Raw genomic sequence first — 24,672 nt, 5'->3', positions numbered from 1 at the left:
ACAGATATGGCCTCTTAGATCTATTTGCTCTTCCATTGCTGACATTGTTACCTGTTTGCAAACGTATCCTTAAAGCATTACCATTGTTGTGAACTATTTAAGTTGCACATTCAATGTGCAACTGCACAAATTAGAGATAGAGATGCCCGGTCTGTTGACTGAATGACCAAAGCCCGGTAGCTAGCTATCAATGGAACATGGTTGAAGCCTTTGTGACCCAGAATCTGCCTGACCTGCCCACACAGTAATCTGACTTCCTGTTACATGTCAACAACACTGGGAGTCATACTGTTTGAAAACCATTTCAGACCTTGGTGTTGAGATCACCCCTTCTTGTATCTGCCTTCATTTCAACAATCCTTGCTGCACTTGCAGCATTGACCGTTCTAGCATCCTTAACCCTTTCGATGCTGATGACGAGCTCAGCTCGTCATCACCCACGGGTGTCGTGTGCTGATGACGAGCTGAGCTCGTCATGGTGCCACTAAAATGGCATTTTCCAGCACAGGGGGGGAAAACGCCCAGCAGCCATGTGGTTAATTCCCTAGCTGTCAGGATGCCACTGTCATGCCTAGGTGGCAGTTTTAGTTGTCACTTCATTTTAGGCCTGAGACTCCTGACTTATGGTTACTCTCGTTGGCTAGGTGTGATTACTGGATTTGCTTCCAGGATAAGCAAAGGTGGCACATTGGTGTCTGGTGTAGTGTTTGAACAGGCAGCCCAGTTGGTTCTGTTGGCAAGAGGGAAAGCAGTGCTGTAGGCCTTCCTGGTTGTGGCACTGTAGACAATGACTTTGTAAGAGATGTCAACATGTCCACATGCTGAGTGTGCATCATGTCCTCATCATCAGCTAGATGGACACTTTGATGTAGTGAGAGAAGCAAATTATAGGAGTGTTAAAGATGGCAGTGCCAGTTATATTTCTTATTCGTACTTTGCACAATTTGAGAGAACACAAGGTTGTCCTCATTCATGTATTGTTGTTACATAATTCATACATGTATGTGACATAATGCAGATGTTGAAAGGGTAAACAGTAGTCCTGCCATTGAAATCTTGTGTGCCTCATGAAAAACATCATAACTTCAGGTAATCATGGTATACATTTTGGCAGTACAAGTACCATGAATAAATCTGTGTTTATTCCCTGCAGGCACTTGTTGGCACAAGGCCACTCTCATTGTTTGCTGCCTGCAGCAACATCCTGTTGGGCATGTTCTACTGAACTGCAAGGGTTATATATATTTTTGAATTGAACATTTCTTCTTTTTACATTTGGGGGAGGGCGCATCCACCTGACGCAATTTATTTCTGAACATAAATATCAATGTTACTGACTCATGCAACTGCATTCAATAACAACATTAAGTCAAATAGTAGAAGCTGTCAGAATGGCAGAAGTGCAAGGGCAAATCCCCCCCACGAGAATCTTCGGGCATTTTACATCAAGAGAGAAAATACAAGAAACAACGTTTCAAGTCAAAAACATTATTTTTGGTATCATAAGTAGCCCATGCTAAGAACTGTCTAAAAAATATTGTAATTAGTTAACAAAGCAACATAAGCTCTGATCAGCTCCCTACATCTCAGAGGTAAACTGTGATTTGTGTGTTGTATTCTTTGAAGAGAAAATTGACTACATGTAATCCTTTATTTTTTATTATGTTTTTTTAATTTCTCACCTAAACAAGTAAGGGCTCCACCTCAAAGGCTCCCCCAGGGGGAGGTGGATAGTCAAGACAATCCAGACATGTTACAAGACAACAAGAGTCACACTCAAATAAATGCCAAGGGCACATTTGATGAGAGAAACTAGCAACTCTCTCTTTTATTGGCTTCATTGCTGCCTTTTCTTTAAACCATATCTGCATAGCTGCAACATAACGCTAGGCTGGTGGCAGCTGCCTTGCTCTCTTTGGAACCCTGTGTCATCTTCCTCTAATTACGCGCAGTAAAGGACAGTAATTGGTGATGCTCTGGCGCGATTGTGGCGCCAGCGCTCTTTGAACATTTTAAAATTGATTTTATAGCGACATTCACTGTGGATTATTTACTTACCTAAACGCACTGATTTATTTACTGCAGCCCGCCCTGTTCCATCGCAGCTGGTGCCGTTTGCGTGGAGGGTGAGGCGAGCCGCCATCTTGGGTAGGGCTGGACCGGATCTAGCGGTCTAGCTCCCCCGAGACAGAGGCTACAAAACAATTCCCGGCACAGAGCTCGCCGAGAACGCTAGGCTGGTGGCAGCTGCCTTGCTCTCTTTGGAACCCTGTGTCATCTTCCTCTAATTACGCGCAGTAAAGGACAGTAATTGGTGGTGCTCTGGCGCGATTGCGGCGCCAGCGCTCTTTGAAAATTTTAAAATTGATTTTATAGCGACATTCACTGTGTATTATTTACTTACCTAAACGCACTGATTTATTTACTGCAGCCCGCCCTGTTCCATCGCTGCTGGTGCCGTTAGCGTGGAGGGTGAGGCGAGCCGCCATCTTGGGTAGGGCTGGACCGGATCTAGCGGTCTAGCTCCCCCGAGACAGAGGCTACAAAACCAATGTGTATACCGGAGCGCAGCGGACGAGCGCAGCGGGCGCGACAAATGCGCGCCGAAGTCGCGCATAAGTCAAGCCCGTCTGCGCCCGTCCGCGGCAGACCGGGGCCTGGGGCCATAACCCCTGGCCAAATGTACACATATTCCTCCTCCTTATTGCTGTCACTTAGGCCCTCTAATAGCGCCGGACTTGCCCCACCCTCTTTTGTCTTAAAGCGCGCCGCCACCAACGGCATTTTGAAGCCTGAATTCTCTCTCGGCAAAGCTCCCAAGCCTAGGTCCTTTGTATCTCATTTGACCCCCAATGACTCTGAGGCCATTCTCAAATGTCTATACTTAAACACCAGATCCATGGTTAAACACCATTTGGATATCTTTCTCCTGCTCCAGGCCGAACAACCTGATTTTTTGTTTCTCTCAGAGACTTGGCTTAATGAGGGCTCCCTACCCGATATTTTAGCGGCAGTTCCCTCGAACTACCACATTTTACATGTCGACAGACCAGCCGGCAAAAGAGGCGGGTGGGTCGCTGCGATTATTCGCAGCACCCATAACGTTTATTCTTTACCATCCTTCGACATATTAGGAACAGACAACCTGATCTTCAAATTGGACACTAACACTGCATCACTACTTCTCATCCTCATATATCGCCCCCCTCAAAATATGCCCTCTTTCACGGCATCCCTAGCTGAACAACTCGCCCCCCTGATAATCTCCCATAATAAAATTGTGTTGCTGGGAGACTTCAACCTTTGGTTGGACTCTGTTGAGTCTGACTCTCAGGCAGCTATGCTGAAAGAAATCCTCCTGGACATGAACCTCACCAAACATATTCACCTTCCAACTCATGACAAAGGGCATAGCCTAGATCAAATTTGGTCTCAAAACATCTCCCTGGCTATTAAGTCTATCACGCCCTGTATCTGGTCGGATCATTATCTGATCAACTTCACTATGACCACAGAGAGAAGTAGAAATCCCCTGCCCAAGCCTGGAGGAAAAACTAGAATATGGAAGAACGTTGATATTCCCGCTTTTATTGGTTCTTTATCCTCCTCCCTTCCCTCACTTGATCAGGACATCGAAAAAATGGAAGAAGCTTTCTCAGGGTGGCTACTCCAGGCAGCGGATGCACATGCCCCCTGTACCAACTTTCCCCGCTCTCGCCCCAATGACGCTCATAGGTGGTTTACACCCCTTCTGAAAACCCTCAAACTCGAAGTCCGTCAATTGGAGCGAAAGTGGCGAATAGCCTATTTAGAACAAGACAGGGCTAACTATTGCAAGGCTCGTAAAGACTACCAAAAGCTTATTTTAAAACACAAAACCGACTATTTTTCGGAAAAAATTCTCAAGGCCCATAATAAATCCAGAGAACTGTTCAACATCGTGGAAGATCTTAGCACCAGTGACAGAACCTCTCTCCCGACAGTCCCCACTCAGGAACTTTGTAATTCACTAAACTCCTTTTTCTTCGATAAAATCTGTACCATTAAACAAAATATTCCTACCACACAGCCCCCCCTTTTATTTGCAGACTCCTTTTATAACCCTGCTACCCTGGACTCCTATCCCCTCATTGAAAGTGCCAACCTATTCAAACTCCTTTCTAAGGTTAAATCCGGTTCCCCTGACGACATCTGCCCCCCTCACATTTTGAAAGAAGTGGGTACCAGCATCCCCGGGGGCCTACTTTCCATGCTGAACGGATCACTTACCCAGGGTAAAGTCCCAAATAATTTCAAAAAAGCCCTCCTTATTCCCCTTATAAAAAAGGCAGGAGCCAACCCATTAGATCCGCTCAATTATAGGCCTATATCCCTGTTGCCATACTGCGCCAAACTTCTGGAGTCTCATGTTTGTGACAGCATCTCCACATTTCTGGAGAAATCAGAGTATCTTGCACCTAATCAGGCTGGTTTCCGCCCTTGCCATTCTACTGAGGCGGTCATTCTCTCGGTGCAGAATACTCTGAGGCGGAACGCGGATGAAGGGATCCATCAGGCTCTGGTGCTACTGGACCTCTCTGCTGCATTCGACACGGTCGACTATACCATCTTGGTCAACCGTGTCGAGCAGGCAGGCCTCAGGGGCCCTGCACTGAGCTGGATCCGTTCATTCATCACTGACCGAACTCAATCGGTCAGACTGGGCTCCTTCACGGCTCCCACCATATCTACCATCTGCGGAGTACCTCAAGGCTCCTCGTTATCCCCCCTGCTTTTTTAATTTGTACCTATGCCCTCTTTTGTACTCCCTCAGGAATGCTAAGGTTACCATTTTTAATTACGCCGATGATTTGCAGCTCATCTTTCCTTTGAACACCAAGAACTCTGTGGTAGAATTTCAAAACACCATGTCCCACATTCTGAGCTGGATGAGCTGCAATCATCTGAAACTTAACCCAGGCAAGACCGAACTGGTCTTGCCTGGACAGAGCACACTCAGCTGGAATCCCAGTTTTTGGCCCTCCTGCATGGGCGCCCCCCCCATCTAAGTCATCCTCGGTTAAGAGCCTTGGCATCTTCATCAGCGAGGATCTCTCCCTGAAAAAACAGGTTGGAGCAGTTGTTTCCTCCAGCTTTTTTCAGTTGAAGAAAATAAAAAAAATTGCTTGCTTCTTCTCCTCAGCTGCCCTCACTCAGATCGTCATCTCCCTGGTTTTGTCCAGATTGGACTTTTCCAACAGTCTATACCTTGGGCTCCAAACTGGAGAGCTCAAACGCCTCCAGCTGGTTCAAAACCAGGCAGCCAGACTTCTTTTGAACATCCCAAGGAGGCAATCAGTCAGACCTGGCTTGAAACAGCTTCACTGGCTACCGGTTGAGCAACGCGTGGCCTTCAAAGCTGGGTGTATCCTTTTCAAGTCTTTACATGATATTGGCCACCTATTCATTAGAGACTTATTTAAAAGATACAGCCCCTCCCGCAACCTCCGGTCCATCCACAAATCCCTCCTAACCGTCCCTCCGTATAAGAAGAAGCGTCTCGGAGGCAGCTGCTTTGACCACCTTGCAGCTGCCTTCTGGAACTCTCTCCCCCTTCATCTGAAACTTTGTGATAACATCCTAAGCTTTAGACACTCCCTGAAGACCTGGCTCTTCTCTCAGGCGCATCACTAAGCTGCTTCATTTCCACCAACTGACGGTCGAGCCTTGTTCCTCCCTACAGCGCCATGAAGCCCCCGGGCGTACGAGCGCCTAATAAATGCCAAATAACATTAACATTAACATTAACATAATCTTCCATGCTCATCTTCACAAAGCATTTTGTGTAGACATACAAGCTAACAAGACATGTTATTAAAACACCTATATACAAATTCTCAGAGTGGGTAAACCAGCTTCTCAGCAATGGATATAAGTCCTCTCGAGTGGATGGACTTCATGGTGGTGGCGGTTTCTTCTGGGGTCATAATTGGCCACATGTGGCAGTTTCTTCTGTGGTGATAACTGGCCATTTGGTTAGCATTGTTTCATTGGTTCTTTGGATAAGATCAAAAGGAGTTTGGCAATGTCTGTCGGGTCTGGTTGCAGGTTGAAGTTTCTGCAAATGGCAGTGATTTTGTTGCAGAAGAATTGAGTGAGATTGTTGCAGAGATCCTGCAAGAGGGTGAACGAGTTGGAGGTGGCAGCTTGTGAGGTGAAATACTTTACAACTGCAAAGATTTATTTGCTTTTGTTGGTGTTGGCATTGATGCTTTCCGCAAAAGTGGCACAACACAGTTATTGCATAAACATTGTAAAAGCTCCTCCCACAATCCAACCAATGAAAAAAGGGTTGAAGAGGCAGGAACAATGCCACAAGGACTTGTGAAGCAAACTATGTATAGCACGTGTCCCACTGAAAAAAAGAAATCAGGGGGTTACTCCTCTACCTGGTACCAAAGCCAGACAACCCACTTAGACCAGTGCTAGATCTAAGAACACTCAACAGATCAATCAAAATACAAAAGTTTAAGATGACAACCCTAGAATAGGTCATCCCGCTTATAGGGAAAGGAGACCGCATAGATCTCAAGGACACATACCTGCTAATACCAAATAACAGATCACACAAATGTTACTTTGATTCGCAGTGGACAAGACACTTTACCAATTTAAGATTTTGCTTTCATAATAAAATCAGAACCTGAGTATTTACAAAATATCTAGTTGTGGGAGCAGCACACCTCATGTGAAAAGGAATACATGTTTACTCTAGACTACTGACTAGTGAATGCAAGAATGTTCTAACAATGCAGAAACAACATAGGCAAGGTCATGAAGAAATTACACAGCCTAGACTTCTCTATCATCTACGAAAAATCATCAATTAGTCCAGAAAGGCAGAAGACATCCCTGGGTACAATCCTGAACTCTCAGATAATAGGTCCCTTCCCAGTGAATGAGAGAGTCAAAGCAATGGTAGATAAAAGTCACCTCTACCAGAAGGTTCAACAACTGACAGAAAAGACAGTGGGGAAGATGATGGGCATGATTGCCTCAGGCATACCCCTAATACCACATGTAAGACTACACATTAGACAATTTTGGAGGCACTACATATCACAAATATCTATACAATCCGACCACTTCTTCACATCTCGCATAGACAAAACTGTGCTTCCCAACAGGTATCTCTCCTTACAGCCATTCCAGCTCAGGACTGTAACTATACAAACAGTAACCAGCTAAGCAGGCTATATCATATGAAATACCATTAAGGTATCTGAAGAAGTGTTGGAAGCTAATAGCATACTAAGGAACAGGAAACTGTGTACCTGTCTCTTACATCATTCAATACATTGGTACGGCCTGAGTCCCATAACACGATCACTTCACCTCATTGGCCATCACGCATGACATGGAAACATTTCCCACATAGGATCATAACAAAAACAGTATCCTTCCAACCACATCTCGCCACCTGGTGTAGCAGGCTACTCATGTAGGCAAACTCTTCAGTGTCCTATATAGCGTTAATAAGAGCTATATGAATGCTGAACTACAATACAATACCATCGTCCAATATCTTTAATACAATGATAAGACAACTTTTAGAACAATATTCCTTAGTCTATTCTAGATTTGATATGAATCGAGATTACTCACGAAGTGCACTGCAGATGTCCAGATACCATACTGTATTATTCAATGGAAAATGGTTCTTCCATTTTTATCAAGCACTTATATATGTGTTACCCATCCGCACTTCACTGATTTTAAAGACTATTATCCATTATGTCAGTGTCCACTCATGTATACAAATATTGCAGTAGTGTAACTTATGTAAAGCTTTCTGAAACCCACAAGTGGTGTCTGGACTACACAAAATTACAAATAAAAATTATAATAAGTGTACTCTTCCATGGGGGTGGTTTATGCAGTTTTCACACCTGTTGCTGCAGCTTTCTGTTTCCTATCAGGTATTCTCACTTCCCTGTGTGAATGCAGACTATCAAACACAATAAGATGATGGACGAGCGCTGGAACTTTTCAGAGACTCTCTGCCATTCACTATTAGATCTGGGTTGAATCCATCATCATTCTTTTGCTCACTTGGCCACCCCAGTTCAGACCCGCCAAATGCAAATCAGTCTTGACCCTGTTCCTCATGGGAATAGTCCAGCCTGAACTGCCAAGCCCGGTCTTCCCTGAACCGGAAACAAGCATCCTAAGCCCGGTTTCGGGGTAACACCCCTTATCAGCCAGGCTAGCTTGAATCCAGTGGCAAAGTGAGGAAGGGAACCATGTCGGGGCATACCCTACCAACTTAGGTCAAAGAAGCAAACACAATAAGATGATGGACGAAGCACTGAAACTTTTCAGACACTCACCCCAGTCACTATTAGATCTGGGTTGAATCCATCATTGTTTGTTTGCTCACTTCGCCACCCCAGTTCAGACCCAGCTATTTGCAAATCAGTCTTGACCCTGTTCCTCATGGGAACAGTCCAGCCCGAACTGCCAAGCCAGGTCTTTCCTGGACCGGATACAAGCATCCCATGGCCGGGAATTCAGATTATGCCATCTTTTACATATGTCATGCACAGGACTGTTTCTCAGACCATTAACATTTATTCTCTGCTGGATCTCTAAGCACCCAAATATGTTTTTTGGTTGTTTCTGAAACAATTAGGGAATCTTCAAATATTTTTCCATTTTCCTGCACACATTTTTCACAAGTATTTGCATTTCATTACCAGTGAACTTCCTTCTTCTGCCAGGCTCAGCCTTATCATGCAACTTTTGGCTTGCAATGGCGGAAGGTCCACCTCCTCTCAAGTGCTCTTCAAGAATGCTGGTTGCAACTGCCGGTTTACACCCTAGGCTGGTGATGTAATTGTGAGTTTATCCAAATCACAATTTGCCTTTTTCCTATTATAAAATGCAAATCCACACCAATCCAATTCGCTCTGCTGCCACGGCCAATATATATGTATAGGCTTCAGCAATTCAAAATTTGCAACAAACTAGGATGTGTAAATTGGTAATTGCTAAAATGTGCGTTGCTAAACCCAGATTATGGAATATTCTTTAGATTTTGCAAACAACATAAACATTTCTATTTTTCACTGGGTATATTAGTTTTGTGTTTACGTAATTGCGTTTTGTTTTCACCAGTGTTTCTGGTATTAGCTAGCTTTGCACATTGGTTTTGGTCGTCCAATGATCTGGACACCAACATAAAATGTTACCTAGTATTTTTCAAGCATGTCATGATGAACTTGTCATGGTAGTTCATACCTCTTGCATAAACGAATAGAATGAGTTTATTGTCACCGCAAAAGACAGTTTCTTTCTACTTCAGTCATATAATTGTCTTTTATTTGACTTCTTGATTTGTGGTTGTATTTGTAGAGAACATCTGAGCCCTAAAGAGGCCTCAAAGCATTCAAATGAGTCAGTTGGTTCACCTAAATCTGGAATTATTCAAACCCTGAGGCATATTTACAACTGCATAGCGCCATCAGAAAGTCACTTTTTTTTACGTTCCAGTGGCGCAATGCCCTGCACCATATTTACAAAGATGCGTTAAGCCTCTTTTTGTGGCAGACCTCCACTTTGTAAATATGGTACATTTTCACAGAGGTATCTGCGCAGAAGGGGTGGCAATGGGTGTTGCTGTGAGTGTTTCCCTGCAACACAATTTGCTTTTTGATGCTGCCCCAGGTAAGCACTCGGGACACTTATTAGCACCAGCCTAGGGGCCTCATTTATGAGGCTGTGCGTCACTTTTACGCCGCTGGTGTGTCACTTTTAGTGACGCACCAGTGGCGTAGAAAATGCACCTTGTTGCGCCATATTTACAAAGGGACGCATCTAGGTAGATGCGTCACTTTGTAAACCCCTGCGCCACATTATACCTGCGCCAGGTATAATGTATGCAAGGGGGGCATATTGACGCAAGGAAGGGTCGTAGAAGTGACGCAGTGAAATCTATGAGATTTCACTGCGTCACTTTTAGGATGCCGTTGCGTCAAAATCTTGCGCCTGCCTCACAGCAGGCGTAAGACTGACGCAGGCCCTTTCACATGGGGCTTGCCCCATGTGAAAGGACGCATTGCTGGAGTTGCGTCACTTTTGTGACACACTCCAGCAATGCGTCACTTTTGCACTTACAGATACGTCAGAAATACTAACGTATCTGTAACTCCTTGCAACATGATGCGTCATACATTAAATATGATGCATCAAAAATGTCGCAAGGAGTGCGCACTGAGAAGTGACGCATCGCTGCTTTCACGCAGCGATGCGTCATTTCTCATAAATGAGGCCCTAGATGTTTTGTGATGTCGCTCCTCATTGTCTGTCAATCTGTTACTGGAGGGTTTCTGTGAAGCAGGTGGTGGCTCATGAAAGAAACAATAGATTTGCTCTGCTGAATACCACAGACACAAAAGAAAATACATCCCTTGAATATATTCTTTGTGTGCGAAATCATAGCAGCACCATATATACCAATATATATATATGGTGGGAGAAAATGGTGGCTTGGAGAGAAGGAAATGACCAACACGCAGCCAGAGTAGTTCTCTGGCTGCGATTTATAGATGACCTATTCATAATATGGAATGGATCGAACCAAGAATTCTTGGAGTACTTTAAAATCCTAAACAACAACGAGATAGGATTGAAGTTCACACACAACATAAGCACCAGTGAAATAATATTCCTGGATACGAAAGTGTATGTTGAGAATGGTCAACTAGAAACAACGGTCCACAGAAAAACAACTGGCACGAACAGCATACTTCATGGTCATAGTTTTCATCCTGAGGCACTAAAAAGAAATATACCCTATGGTGAATTCATCAGGATGAAGAGAAATTGTTCTAATCAAGGTGAAATGAATAAAAAGTTTAAAGGGACGACTGCCAGATTCAGGAAAAGGGGATACAAACAACATGATATTGAACAAGGTGAAAAGAGAGCAAGAGAGAAAAGCCGACTTGAAACACTGATCCCGCAAAAAGAAAAAGAGAATGAACCAACCACAAAGGAACCGATCAGAATGATATTGATATATACAAAAGAGAGTCACAGAATACGAAAAACATTACAAAAATTCTGGCATGTGTTACAAAAAGATCCAGATATAGGAAAAGAACTTGGCAAATTTCCACAGATGACATTCAGGAAAGCTCCATCATTGTCGGACAAATTGGTCAAACGCCATTTTGAAGAAAAGAAAAAATCAAAAAATTGGTTAGATGGAAGACGGAATGGCTTTACGAAATGCAGCCAATGTAAGGCTTGTCAAGTGGGACGCAATCTATCCAAAATCAAGGACCCAAAAGGAAAAATCTTCAATGTGGAAAGTACCATCACTTGTAAAACCACACATGTGGTATACCTGTTACAATGCTTCTGTGGCCAAAGATAAATCGGAAGTACCATCTGCCCTCTACATAAAAGAATATTGGAGCATATCCGTGCAATAGAGAATCACGATCAAAGCTATGCAATGGCAAAACATATGCTAACCCATGAAAAAGAAAAAAAGACATGGAAGGACATTACATACATTGGTTTGGCAACAGTGCCAATTAAGGAGAGAGGTGGCAACAGACTGATGACCTTACGTCGCCTAGAATTGAGGCTAATCATTCGATTTAAAATAAAGAACCCTGGTGGATTAAATGGGGACGAAGAACTTCATGTGCACCTCTAAAAAGTTAAAACCTCACTTTAAATAATCTGGTTACTGGAAGAATAAACAATAGTTAATGATATAAAATGTAGATATGTCTTTAACAAAAATAGGGCACTGAGTCCCGAGATATATTTATGTGCTTTATAACATATCTTAGCAAATAATGCAATGCGTAGAATAGTAGGCATTGACATGCAATTGGCCTATTAATGCAGACAATCATGTGTATAAATTAGACTCACTTAGAGATTATGCACTGCATGCTTTGTAACTTGCATGAATAAGACAAATATACATGTGTTTATATCCATGCCAGAGAATACCTTGTAAATATGCAAACGAAAAATGTCTTTTAAATGCATGAAATGAAAATAGTAACTACTAGTACCATAATGCCTCATAATAGGGCAATTATGACTGACTGGTATAAAGGTAGAAACAAACAATGGACAAATGTTTGTAACCGTGATCAAGATCGTAAGATCGAAACCCGTAGGTAAAGGCTGTGTGCTGCTGTAATGGCACATAAATAAACCTGCTATGAACTGAATTCCTGGTGGAGTGCGAGTATAATTTCTTCTTGGTGAAAAATTAGGAGCAGGGAAAGCCCGTCCCTGAAACTCGCACCGGCTGTTCCAAGGAGTGCCCTCGGTAACGGGATTACTTTTTGTGCCGAAAAAAAATAAATATATATATATATAAAACACACGTCTTCAAAGAGGACAATAAAGCCGCAACTCCAGCTGATTTTTCTTGAATGATTAATTTATTCTTAAATCCATTTTAAACACTCGCACAGGCTTGACCCACGCGTTTCGGTAGCTCTGTCTACCTTGACTGTGAACAAGATTTAAGATTTAAGAATAAGCTTATGAATAGAATTTAAGAATACGTTTTAAGAAGTTCAATTAACCAGGAGTAATTTGAGTAATTTTGGTAATTCTGCGTTACTTTTGAAGCAGATTTACCAATAATGATGAGAATATATGGCATAATTAGGAGTAATTTGAGGGAAAATCCTATTGCGAGATTACACATAGAAGCGCTTGCGATTGCTCACGCTGCTATTTATGTTCTGTTGTATTTAGCGCTATTTTCTTACTGCAGAATGTGTCATCATGTCCATTATTCATGTGCGGATGCATTTTACATTAAGAAAATAGCTCTAAATGCTGGAAGTAAATTGGAAGAAAATCCTACCCAAGTGCACATTTAGCAAACTCAAGTGGCTGTTCATGCTCCCTATTCATGTTCTGTTGCATTTAGTGCTATTTCCTAGCACAAAATGCATCCTCACGTCCATTTTGGATGTGATGGGGCATTTTTGCCCCAAGAAAATAGCGTTAAATGTAGAATTACTCTTCTCATGTAATTCCAGGTAATCTCGCAGAATTTTTGGGTAATTCCCTGTGATTGCGCTACACGGAATTCCGCAAGTTACGCCCAACCCTACAGATAACCCCAAAAACTAATTTTAATCCAGTGACATATTTATGAAAAATACATATTGATATTTCCCTTTCTTATCCTAGAATTGTAGTCACATCTATATTTCTGCTATTCACTTCACAGGATAGCAGCAGATTGCAATATCATGTGTGACCATGGCTAGACATTGTTTATTTAATTCTCTTTATTCATGGTTAACATAAGCTGGGCGTAAATCAAAGGAAGTGGCATGATTATATGTATTTATTTTATGTTACTGAAGGATATAGAGATACAGTTATCAAAAGTCAAGAATAATTGTCAATGGCCATCATAATTGAAATATGGACTGCCATCAAAGAATGACTTGACAGATTTTTTAAATATTATAGTATTTTTAACTAAAGTTAATAACATACTATCACTAATGATTGGCTATTTTGCTATAATTAGGTCCATGTTTTTCACTATTTGCTTGAGAGAATAATTTTTACCACATATTTATTTCTTGGTTCATCCATTGCAATGCTAAATTCTTTCAGGTTTCAAAAGAACAGATGTCTCTCAACGCGTTTCAGCCTTCAACCAGCGACGGGTCCTCGGGTATGGCCAAGGAGTGTCGCCCCGCCTGCTGCCAGTGAAGCAGGCATACACATTATTAAAATGTCAATAAATACAATTTTATTAATGTGCCTAGACTCGAGCTGTTACATCGTGAGGGCAGGGGCAGTGCTGATAAGTGCAATTGCCCTATTAATGCACCCCCCTGCCAGTGCGCATGTTAAATTGGCAGGCTGCCTACAGCTGACCAATCTGCCCTGCACACTTCAGAACCTGTAAGTGGAAGACTGAGAAACAGCCGAGGCATTGCAGCTGCCAGCCTCCAACCTCAAAATGAGCGCTGGGTGATCCTGCTCCAACCAATCATGGAGCTGCGGTGCAGCTCCAGGATTGGATGGTTTCGGATTGTACAAGGGAGGAAGTCCCTCCCTTTCCGCCCCCAAGGCTGCACCGAGGCAGAGACTACCAGGACACCAGGATGGAGACCTCAATGAAACCCTGCGGCTGGCCGGAGTGTTTTGGGCATCGTGCCCCATCATATTATAATGCTGCCATTCACCGCCACCTTCAACATCAGCATAGCCACTAGACACTTGATTTATTTTACGTCTGTGTGCTTTGACTTACACTGATTTTTTCACTTTGATCTTCTGCAGATGTAAATGAATGTGCCAGTGAGAACGGGGGATGCCATGACCAGTGCTGTAATACAATCGGTAGTTACTACTGTAAATGTCCAACTGGCTACAAACTGGGGGACAATGGCAAATCCTGTGAAGGTAACCCAAAAATCTTCTATATGTTTTATATGACTTTACTTTATATACTCTGTAGATAAATGACAGATAAAATGTAGAGTTCATATTTTTGAATTCCAGATGAACAGCTGCAATATGAAATTATAACTCAATGTCAGGTCGCATGCATGTTTTCTGTGGAAAAAATTACAGCTTGCCATTACTGTATCCCCACTTACTTAGCAACAAGGTTATCCTAAAGATAGTTTGAAGCAATGTGACACCCCCTTGTGCAGTTACCTTCTGTAATGTTAATGTATCATCAGCCATCCTGACCTGTGTATTCTTGACTTAGTTTGAGAAAAGAATCAAAACTCTTTTCTGGGTTGATGAAAAGCCACAAGGTAAGCATAAATATTAATGTAAACATCAAAGTATAACGCAAATTCAGAGTTCAAGTTTCTGATTCAATTTCAGATTTATAGTAAGGTTATAATGCAAGTTAAAACATTCCATCTAATTAGGAATATAAGTGTCCAATTAAATTCTCTTAAAATTAATTTTTGAATTATTGTAGGCCAGAGAAGATTTGCTAGGGTATGAGGTTCCCGTGTGATATATTTTAAATATGCATTTACTACTGGCTTCCCTAGTAAGGATGGTGGAAGCTCATGAGCAAACATTTTTAATTTTTGACAAATATCTTTGGAAGAATATAGGTAGTTTAGTGATAAAAAAAAGTTCTTTCCAATGTAGGTTTCTATTTGTCCAGAGATAAAATATCAGTTCCATCTTGTATTTTATGCCAATTACGTGATTGCAGAATGATGTTGCTTGTTTACAAGATTTCTTTTAAATATATAAAAAATGAAAATGTTATTAAATATCACTGAAAAGAAAGTCTCCACTGTGTACTTCATTTTCAAAAATATTAATTGACTGAACTGCATCTATGATTTTTTTAATGTTGGGTAATTGAAACGTAGTAGAAGTGGCATTCTCAGTACTTCTCTATTTTTTTAGTTGTAATGGGTTGTTTATAGAGTAAGAACAGAAAACAGGTAAATTGGCTGCAGGCTGCATTTCTTTTTTTTAAGGCCATTCTCATCTGGTGTAAGTTTGTGTTTGTTTATTTGTTTCAGCTAAAAAAAAGCCATGCAAACTAGAACATGCCATATAAAATATTTAAGTTAAATTATAAATCAATATTCCTAGTAATTGCATTCAGGGCTCAATGAAGTAGGACTACTTAACCAGTCAATCAAAAGCAATAAAAAATAGACCAATTTTCTAAAGTTAATAGTTGTAAACTTTAGAAGAGAAAGACCTAGGGAAGTTCTAAGCATGAAACATGTGGCAAGTTAACGGCATAAAGAAAGCACCTGAGTCTATCCGATAACAGAGTCATGGCCTTGCTGCAGCAACTGATTTTTTTTTCTTAAAAAGTGGACGAAGAAACTGCCTCCTAGCCTACATTGGTTTGGTACATGAAAGCCTAAAATGCAGCATGGTTTCCTCACCTTCTATCACACAGTCATTTTTTTTTTGCCTTCTTTCCTTCCATTTTCCTATTGAATTAATTTTTGTGGGCCATAGGACGTTTTTTCTTTATTGCCTGATGGATTTATTAGTTTTGTAGATCTGTTCTGACAAGGATTCATGAGTGTTAACTACTATAGATCAGAATCCTAATGGTCAAGTGAGAATTTACCTACCATTGCCTAAATATCTTTTTTAAGCGTTCTTTATGACAAAGTGACTTGAACTCTGACAAATAATCGGGGTCCAAGATGGCGGAGTGAGGACGCCAGTGAGTGGTAGCTAACCTGGATGCTCCCCACCTCGGACGAGAATTATTGAACTAAGCTGTACTGTGGACGCGGATGCTCAAGGCCGGAGAATCTGTAATTGTGAGAGAAACTACGGAGGAAAAAAGCGCCGATAAAGAGACCCCTGAGCGCTGATATAACTTATCTGTACAGCGGTGAAAAATCTTTCTACTGCCCGATGTTCTGGCACTCGACCCACGGACTGCTCGCTGGATCGGGATTTGGTTGGTCCTGCCTGCCTGTCCTGCCTGCGGTCGCTAGAACGTGTTCCGGGAGGCTGGAGAATGTCGCTGAAGAACCCGCTGTGATCAACCCGCAACACCAAAAATGCCTCGGGGGCTGTTGTTGCCCCCCCCCATAGCGGCAGCAGTAACAGTAGTTGTGGCCATGGCTCCAGCAATAACGACTACAACTCCAACTCCAACGATAGTGACTATAACTCCAGCTGCCGTGGTTTCCTCGGGGGTGGAGACCGGAGCGAGCAACGAGTCCGTAGAGACAGCAGAGACAGCAGAGACTCCCGCGGCTACGGTAGTCAAGGGGTCTGATCGGTTACCGGTGGGTAAGCCTTTGCTCCGTCCACCCAAGCTGACAGCTACGGGGGGCTCCTCGTGGGAGGACAATACCGTAAAGAACGCTGTAAAAAACACAGCTAAACTGGGGGTTACAGGACCTGTTTTTGGACCTATGAAAAGGGGTGAAACGAGCAGTTTAACCACCACGTTAGAACTGGCGGCTCCAGATGCAACGCTATATATAAGGCCTATCGCTACAAAAGTAACAGTGATCTCAACTATCACAGAGGCAACTGAAGCCACTGAAGATACGGCACTGTCCCAGATTATTAACAATGTTGCAGCTTCGCTGACGTCAACCACACCCGCTAATACTTTGTCTGTTGTAGAATCTACAGATGTATCGATTTTGTCCAGAAAGGATTTCGATGGTAATATAAACAGAAACATAACTTTAATTGCAAACACAAATGATCGGGCACCTGAAGCCGCGCCGGTGTTGAGAGGTCGCTGGAGTTACCGCTTACTTCTAATTCAGGACGAGACACTGTTCTTCTTGTAGATGAAACCGGACCACCTACTTTAGAGGGGTCGGATGAGTCTACTCTGCGTCACAACACTGAAGTGGATGAGGAGGTGAGCGCTGATATGGGCTCCTGTGAAAAGTATGAAGAGGAGGTTGATTCTGCTGATAGTAGAGTGAAACTTTTGGCAGATAGAAGACGCAAGGCTAGAAATAAGCCCAAGGGCAAAAAGGGGGGAAAGTAGGCATTGCTCCCAATCGGCTGATCACAAACAATACTGCAGCCACTAGGAAAATCTTTATTGACAAAAGCCCTCTAAGAAAATGGATTGAGGCGAAAGGACTCATGAAAAATATGACTTTAAGACTGTCAGGCACTAGTCCTACGGACTTCGAACCTACTGTAGGTTGCCCTGTTGACTCAGAGAAATTGCCTGATATCTCTGAGGCGGGTACTGCAGTACCAACTGTTTCATTTGATCAGGAGGCCGAGTCTGTGCTTGAGCCCGAGACACCAAGCCTAACATCTAATGGCCCGACATTAACTACTCCTTTTGGGATGACACTGGCACTTGAAAGCAACTTCCGAAAGCGCACTAAATATTTCTAGTATAACCGCTAACCACTCCACTTCAAACGCTTTTACTGCCCCCGTCTCAGTGACATCTGTGACCTCTGAGACCTCTGCTAAATCGGCAAGTATCTGCCAGGAATATGAACAGGTACAGGACTCAAACTTCTCTCCCCTGGACATAATATTGAAAACTCTAACTAACCAGCGCCTAGAGGCACAAGAACATTATCTTCAACTTCGGGAGGATAACAATAAACTACTGACTTCCTTACATGAACTGACCTCCAAACTTGGTGGGGTTTCGCAGGACATTGAAGACTTACAACAGCGGGTGGTGAATGTAGAGGAGGTGGCAACTCGCATCAACACTGTAGTGAGCCACCATGATACGTGGATGATATCTCTGCAACTAAAAATTGAAGATTTGGAAAACCGACAGAGAAGATCGAACCTGAGACTTTTTGGTATACCGGAGGGATCTGAAGGGCCTGGTCCGAGAGCTTTTCTTGTTAACTTATTACAAAAGGCCTTCCCAGATCTTGCTGATTGGGACCTCTAGTCCAAAGAAACAAAGAGAGTAAATTTCCCCGTCCTTTTCTCATTTATTTCGGTAATTTCTTACTAAGACAGGCTCTCTGGTAAAAAGCGCGCTCTAATTCACCCGTAACTATAGAAAAATGTTCCCTTTTTGTTCGCTCAGATCTCAGTCCAGCCACCATGGATAGACGATGGCAACTACGTAAATCAATTGACCCATTTAAATCTATTGGAGGACAAGTTTTTCTTCAGGAACCTGCCCAACTTAAGGTTATTAAAGATGGATGCACCTACTTTTTCACTGACATAAAGGAAGCCGAGTTGATGCTTTCTAATCTAACCAGAGCTTGACGTTAGCCATATCTATTGAGGGGGCAGAACTGCTAAATTGATATTGCAGATAAGGGAGATTAAGATTTAGCCTATGGGAGATTAGGATTCCCCTTCTTTTTTTTTCTTTTCCCTTTCTCTCTTCCTTGTTATCTTCTTGGTTAGTAGCGTCCAGTACATTGTCAAGTGGGGGTGGGGTTTGCACCAGGCGCATCACTTCAGGCGCTGCCTCTACATTGGCAGCAGAGGCTGAAGGGGGGTCTCTCCCCTTGGTTGATGGGAGACAGGGGGGTGGGGGGGGGTTCTCAGTTCTCCGCAGGGGGTTTGGGGGTTAAAATCATAAGAAAATGTATTTTCAATCTGATGGGGAGACACATGATAAAGGGGAACAAAAGTATGAATGAATATATATATTCTTATGTTGCTCAGGAACCGATATATTCCACTTGGTTAATTATGTTTTTTTTTTTGTCTCGCTTTTTTTAATGCATTAATTAAGATGCTTGGCTTGGAATGTTGCTGGGCTAAATAGTAAGAGCAAGAGACGCTTAGTGTCGGAAGAACTAAGATTGCATAACCCGCATTTCGCTTTATTGTCTGAAACACAAATTGCTCACAAGGATAAAAAACTGTTAATACAATTGGGATACAACACTATAATTGGCTCTGCCTTTGGGGCATCTATTAGAGATGTAGCCAACCTCAAAGATAAATGATTTAGGGTGGAAACTATGAAAACTGCTTACGATAAGGATGGCAGATGGGCTATTGCTCAGTTTAGTATTGAAAAACATAAATACGTTTTATGGGTGGTTTATCGTTCAAATAGGGACGAACCCAAGGTTTTTGATTATTTGAATGTAGAACTTTTGAATTGGGAGGGAGAGCTAATCATATTGGGAGATTTTAATTGTACTATGGATCACCAACAAGACACTACAAGGACCGGGAATTTTCAGAGGATGCGCAAAGCCAGGGCTTCCATGCTAGATATGTGCCGCATTCATAATATTAAGGATGCATGGCGCTATATTCATTCGAACACTCCTGGGTATACATATTACTCTGCACCCCATAAATCTTGTTCCCATTTGGACATGGCTTTAGCAAATGATAACTTACTGAATACCAGCTTTATGGAGGTATGTTCTTGTATTTCTTTGGACCATAATCCCATAATGCTGACATTCTCCACCCCACTTACTCGACCTTGCCTCAGGTCATTTTCCTTCCCTAGATATTTAATATCAGATCCCGATTTTATAGCTGAACTCAAAACCCATCTCAAAAACTTTATTGAACTTAACCAGAATTCCACCACATGTAATATGGTTTGGGATGCTTGCAAAGCAAGTATTCGGGGCTTTACGCAAGGATATGTGTTCAGACAAAATTTAGAGCGCCGCAAATTGAATGAATTGCTAATCTCTAATATTGCTGCACAAGAAATACTGCTTGCTACAGCTCTACGGCTAAACTCACCTACAGTAGCTGATATAAGCCTGAAATTAGGGCAAATGAAAGTAGACACGAGGGCAAAACTATTTCAAAAAAATAGTGCCAATTTACATAAATTTAGAATAGCGCAATATGAGGGAGGGGATAATATTGGCAAAATCCTGGCCTACAAGGTTGCGGAGGATAGAGCAAGTAATCTGATTACTAATATTCGAGGATCTGATAATATATTATATGACCAGCCGAATGATATATTAGAACAATTTGTGGACTTTTATAGCTCTTTGTATACTCCGGAGTCTTTTCCAAGTACTGACTCAATACGGGACTATTTGGATGAGAATGAGATAAATATCTGTAATATCTCTGAAATGATTAACTCTCGGAAGATATTCCCGGATTAGAGCTTAGCCAGGCCATTGCTTCTCTACCTGCTGGGAAGGCCACATGGGAAGACACTATCCCTGTTGAGATTTATAAAACCTGTTTAGAGGAATTATCACCTCTATTATTACAAGTCATGCAGTCTATGGGGGTAACTGAAAAAGCTCCCAATTCATGGAACAGGGCTAAAATAATTTTTTTTCTTAAAAAGGGCAAACCAAAGGAGGACAGGGTGTCATATAGACCCATCTCTCTGATCAAAACGATGCAAAAATATTTGCGAAAATTATAGCAACCAGATTGGTCCCCTTTATGCCTAAAATAGTTAACCCGCAACAGCATGGGTTTGTGATTGGGAGGGATACCACCACTCATGTCAATTGGCCATAACGGCGTTTGATGTGGCAGAGATGGAATCCACCCTACTCGGTATGATTTTGCTTGACACCGAGAAGGCTTTTGACCGAGTGTGGTGGGACTATCTCTGGTGTGTCATGACAAAGATGGGGCTCTGGGAACAATTTGCAAAGGGGATACGTGCGCTATATGATTATCCTACAGCCTGTATTAGATATGGTGGGCTGACCTCCTCAGATTTTAATATTTCACGTGGTACCCGTCAAGGTTGCCCTTTATCACCTCTATTATTTGCCCTTTCTTTAGAACCATTTTTACATGCTCTTCAGGTACAACCCCGAATTGCAACTTTTAGATCCGGCTTACAGGCACTAAAAATTACAGCGTATGCCGATGATATTGCTATCTATTCCCCCGATGTTATAGAGGCACTACAAGAGATTACTTTAGAGGCTTGTAAGTTTGGAAAAGTTTCTGGCTACAAGTTTAATATAAATAAAACTCAAATTGTAGCTAATTATGTACCAGCGACAGTGGTTCCAGAGATCTGTAAAGCCGCTACTTATCTTGGGGTAAAAATTACTTCTAAAATACGAGAAATTAACCATATCAACTATAATGAGCTAATTAAATCTACTACTTTGTTACAAAAAAAATGGCATAGACTCCCCCTGAATTTAATTGGCAGAATTAATCTAATTAAAATGAAGGTTTTACCTAAGTTTCTTTATCTTTTTCAATCAATTCCTTTAGCACTGAATAACTCTTTTTTTAAGCAATTAGATGGAATTTTTAGTAGTTTTATTTGGGGATTCCGAAAAGCTCGTAGATCTCTGGCACTGTTAAAAATTAACTTGGATAAGGGTGGCCTTAACTTCCCAGACGTTAAACTATATTTCTGGGCCTCGTTTGTTAAGCGTCTCCAGTCTCTACTCAATAGTGATGACCCATTCTTTTTTCATTTATTTATGTTAAAATCTGATTCAAATGAGTTTTTGTTACGAGCCAAAGACCCCAATTATTTCAAGAGGGTGAAATTTAAGACAGAGATGCAACCAAGATTTGCTCTAATATATTAGCATTCTGTGAGACTACCTTTTACCACCCAAAATTGCAGCTTTGGGGTAATCCGGGTTTACCTGGGATTTTAATGACGGTATGGCCCCTAGATGGTCTGCTCAGGGTATTAATTTGTTGGGGGATCTATACGGCGCATTAGGGTTCTTGGATTTCCATACATTGAAAGTATTGTACGACTTGCCAGAAACAATGAGATTTAAATACTTACAACTATATGATTTTCTGATATGGAAAAACAACATTTCTGAAATCTCAGATTGTGACATCTGGAACTGTTTATATGCATCTAACAGCAAATCGACTATAAGTGAAGCTTACAGGTGTCTTTGTACTTTTAAAACGGACGATTGTTTAAAACTAGCGGAGAAATGGAATAGTAAAATGGGTTTAAATATAACATCTAAGCAGATTGCCAATTCTTGCTCCAAAATTAATAACTTTGTGCGATCATCAAGTCTAAGGCTGCAACAGTTTAGAACTACTTGTATGCTGTACTATACACCGGAAAAGATCTCCAAATGGTCCCTTAACAACATCTCTTGTGAACGTACTAAATGTCCTAAGTGCCAAGCTGTTGCAGCAGATTTGGAACACATGCTGTTCTCTTGTCCAGTCTTAACAGAGTTCTTGGTGGAATTACAGAAAGTTTTTGAAATTAAGGCAATTTATTTACCATCTATTACTGCTCTAACAGTATTATTGGATATACATCCTGTTTCTGTGTCCCGGCCTGCACTAGTTACGATTCTTTTTTCCTGTGCAAAACTAACATTAGGTAGAGCCTGGATTTCTCCAAAGCCCCCTAACATTGAAGACTGGTGGTTATTAGTAAACGAAATTCACTCCATGGAGCTTGCTTTGGCTAAACTCAGAGGGGTCCGGTCACTAAGAAAATTTAGAAATATTTGGGTAACTTTATTTAACAAATCTTCTCTCTGTAATGGGTCATCAATCAATAGTAATATTCACAACATTTCTGTTGGTTTGCTTTGCTTTTAATCTGAACAATCTTTTTCTTTACCCGTGTACCAAGTGGAATTAAAAAAAAATTTGCTTTGGAAATTATTTATTCTTATTCTGTAAAATCTTGGGCTTTCTGTATAGTATGGTATGTTTTCCTCATCAGTTTGTAAATAAATAAAAATATTTAAACCAAAAAAAAAAAAATAAGAACTCTGACAAATAATCATGTAATTTCCTGTACGGTGCTACCAATTCACGTTTGTCCTGATAAAGATCCCATGTGGTTTCTTGTAAGGGGTCAAAGCCTCGACTAATGAGGGCTACACACAGATCATGCAATGTTGGATTATTGAGATATGAATAGTGAGACTATTGGATTAGATACAATTTGTATCCTATTTGCGTTATCCCTCGACTGTACATATTGTGCATATTTCTTGCATTTTGTGTGCTATACACTGTATGGCTCATCTTTTGGAACTTGCATCACACCATCACTATTGTCATCTTTTTCAAGATGTTATTGCTAAAAGATAAAAGAATTCAAATGAATGATGAATTTGTACTTTTTGAATTTATTGTGTACTCTATGAAGGCCAATATAATACTTCTCTAAGTGATTCCTAGGGGAACATTGTTTTTGTTTAACTTCATTACCCGAGTTCCTTGGAATATTGGGTGTCCCATTGTATTGTATACCAGAGGATAAACAAAGGCTAATTTGGTGACTTTTTGTAGTTCCCCCTCAAGGATTGTGGCTGCTGCTTGAGTAGGGTTTTAATTGCCTCAACCAACAACCCAATTTTTCCCATTGGTGTTCAGCGGTGGGATTCAATACTTGCGTTTGTGTAGTGCCACGCAGTGATTTTGTGTAACACTAAAAACCCAGCTAAATATTTTGATACCAGTTCACGTATTTTTATTTAAATTCTCCTTGATTAGCTCTTTCGCATTTTCAAAATTCACTCTCATTCTAGCTGTCTCTCTTTGCCTGTGAACATACCTGCAAGAATGGAATTTGAGTTCAACAACTTGTAGAGCGATGCAACACTGTGGCTGAGCTCAAGGAGTTCTGTAAGGAAAGGGGCTTCCAGCAGAAAGGAGCTCTAGGAAGCTATAGCTCCAGAATTGCCTGAGGGCATGGGTGGAGGCTCACTAGTTTCTCCAACAACAGAGGACCATGATGAGGAGGAGGGTACAGAGGAGTAGAGCTAGAGTGAGAGACTGAGCATAGATCATGAGCTGCAGCACCCAGAGGAGCACAACTTACCTACAGGAATGGAACTACCTGACAGGGAAGAGAGCATTATGTCCTCGCAAGGCCTCTCCCCAGAGGAGTTTGCGGACAGGAGGGCAGAGAAGGAATTCTAGCTGTAGATGGCCAATCTGAGATTGGAGGCAAGTAAGTAAGTAAAGGTTTTATTCGATGGTAAAATAAATTAAAGCTTACAAGTGTACATAAAGCAGCCAATTCACAATCATGCACAAATATAATCATCACCGAGGTTGCTAAAGCGAGTGCACTTCATAAGTAAAAAGGGCATCCCAGTTACAACAAACTTAAACACTTCATTGATCATCAACACTAATACCCAGACCACAAGAGTACCTAACATATGCACTATCTGTTCAGGAAGAAAATTGCAGATGACGGGACCTAATGTCTTGAGCTATAGACCCACAACAGATACATTGACACATTAAAAC

General features: G+C 41.7%; 1 protein-coding gene across 1 annotated transcript in view; it reads left to right on the top strand.

Annotated features, from left to right (window-relative positions):
* LOC147683929 (uncharacterized) overlaps positions 1-24,672 on the top strand; it is an 879,194-nt gene that overhangs the window by 505,587 nt on the left and 348,935 nt on the right. The window contains 1 exon segment of the mRNA XM_086942580.1: positions 14,335-14,457. Coding sequence (XP_086798706.1) covers positions 14,335-14,457 — 123 coding nt within the window.

This window comes from Lissotriton vulgaris, chromosome 11 (genome assembly GCF_964263255.1).
Source record: "Lissotriton vulgaris chromosome 11, aLisVul1.2, whole genome shotgun sequence".
NCBI classification, from domain to species: Eukaryota; Metazoa; Chordata; class Amphibia; order Caudata; family Salamandridae; genus Lissotriton; species Lissotriton vulgaris.
Note: the sequence above shows the minus strand (reverse complement) of the source record. Positions and strands in the feature narration are given on the sequence as shown.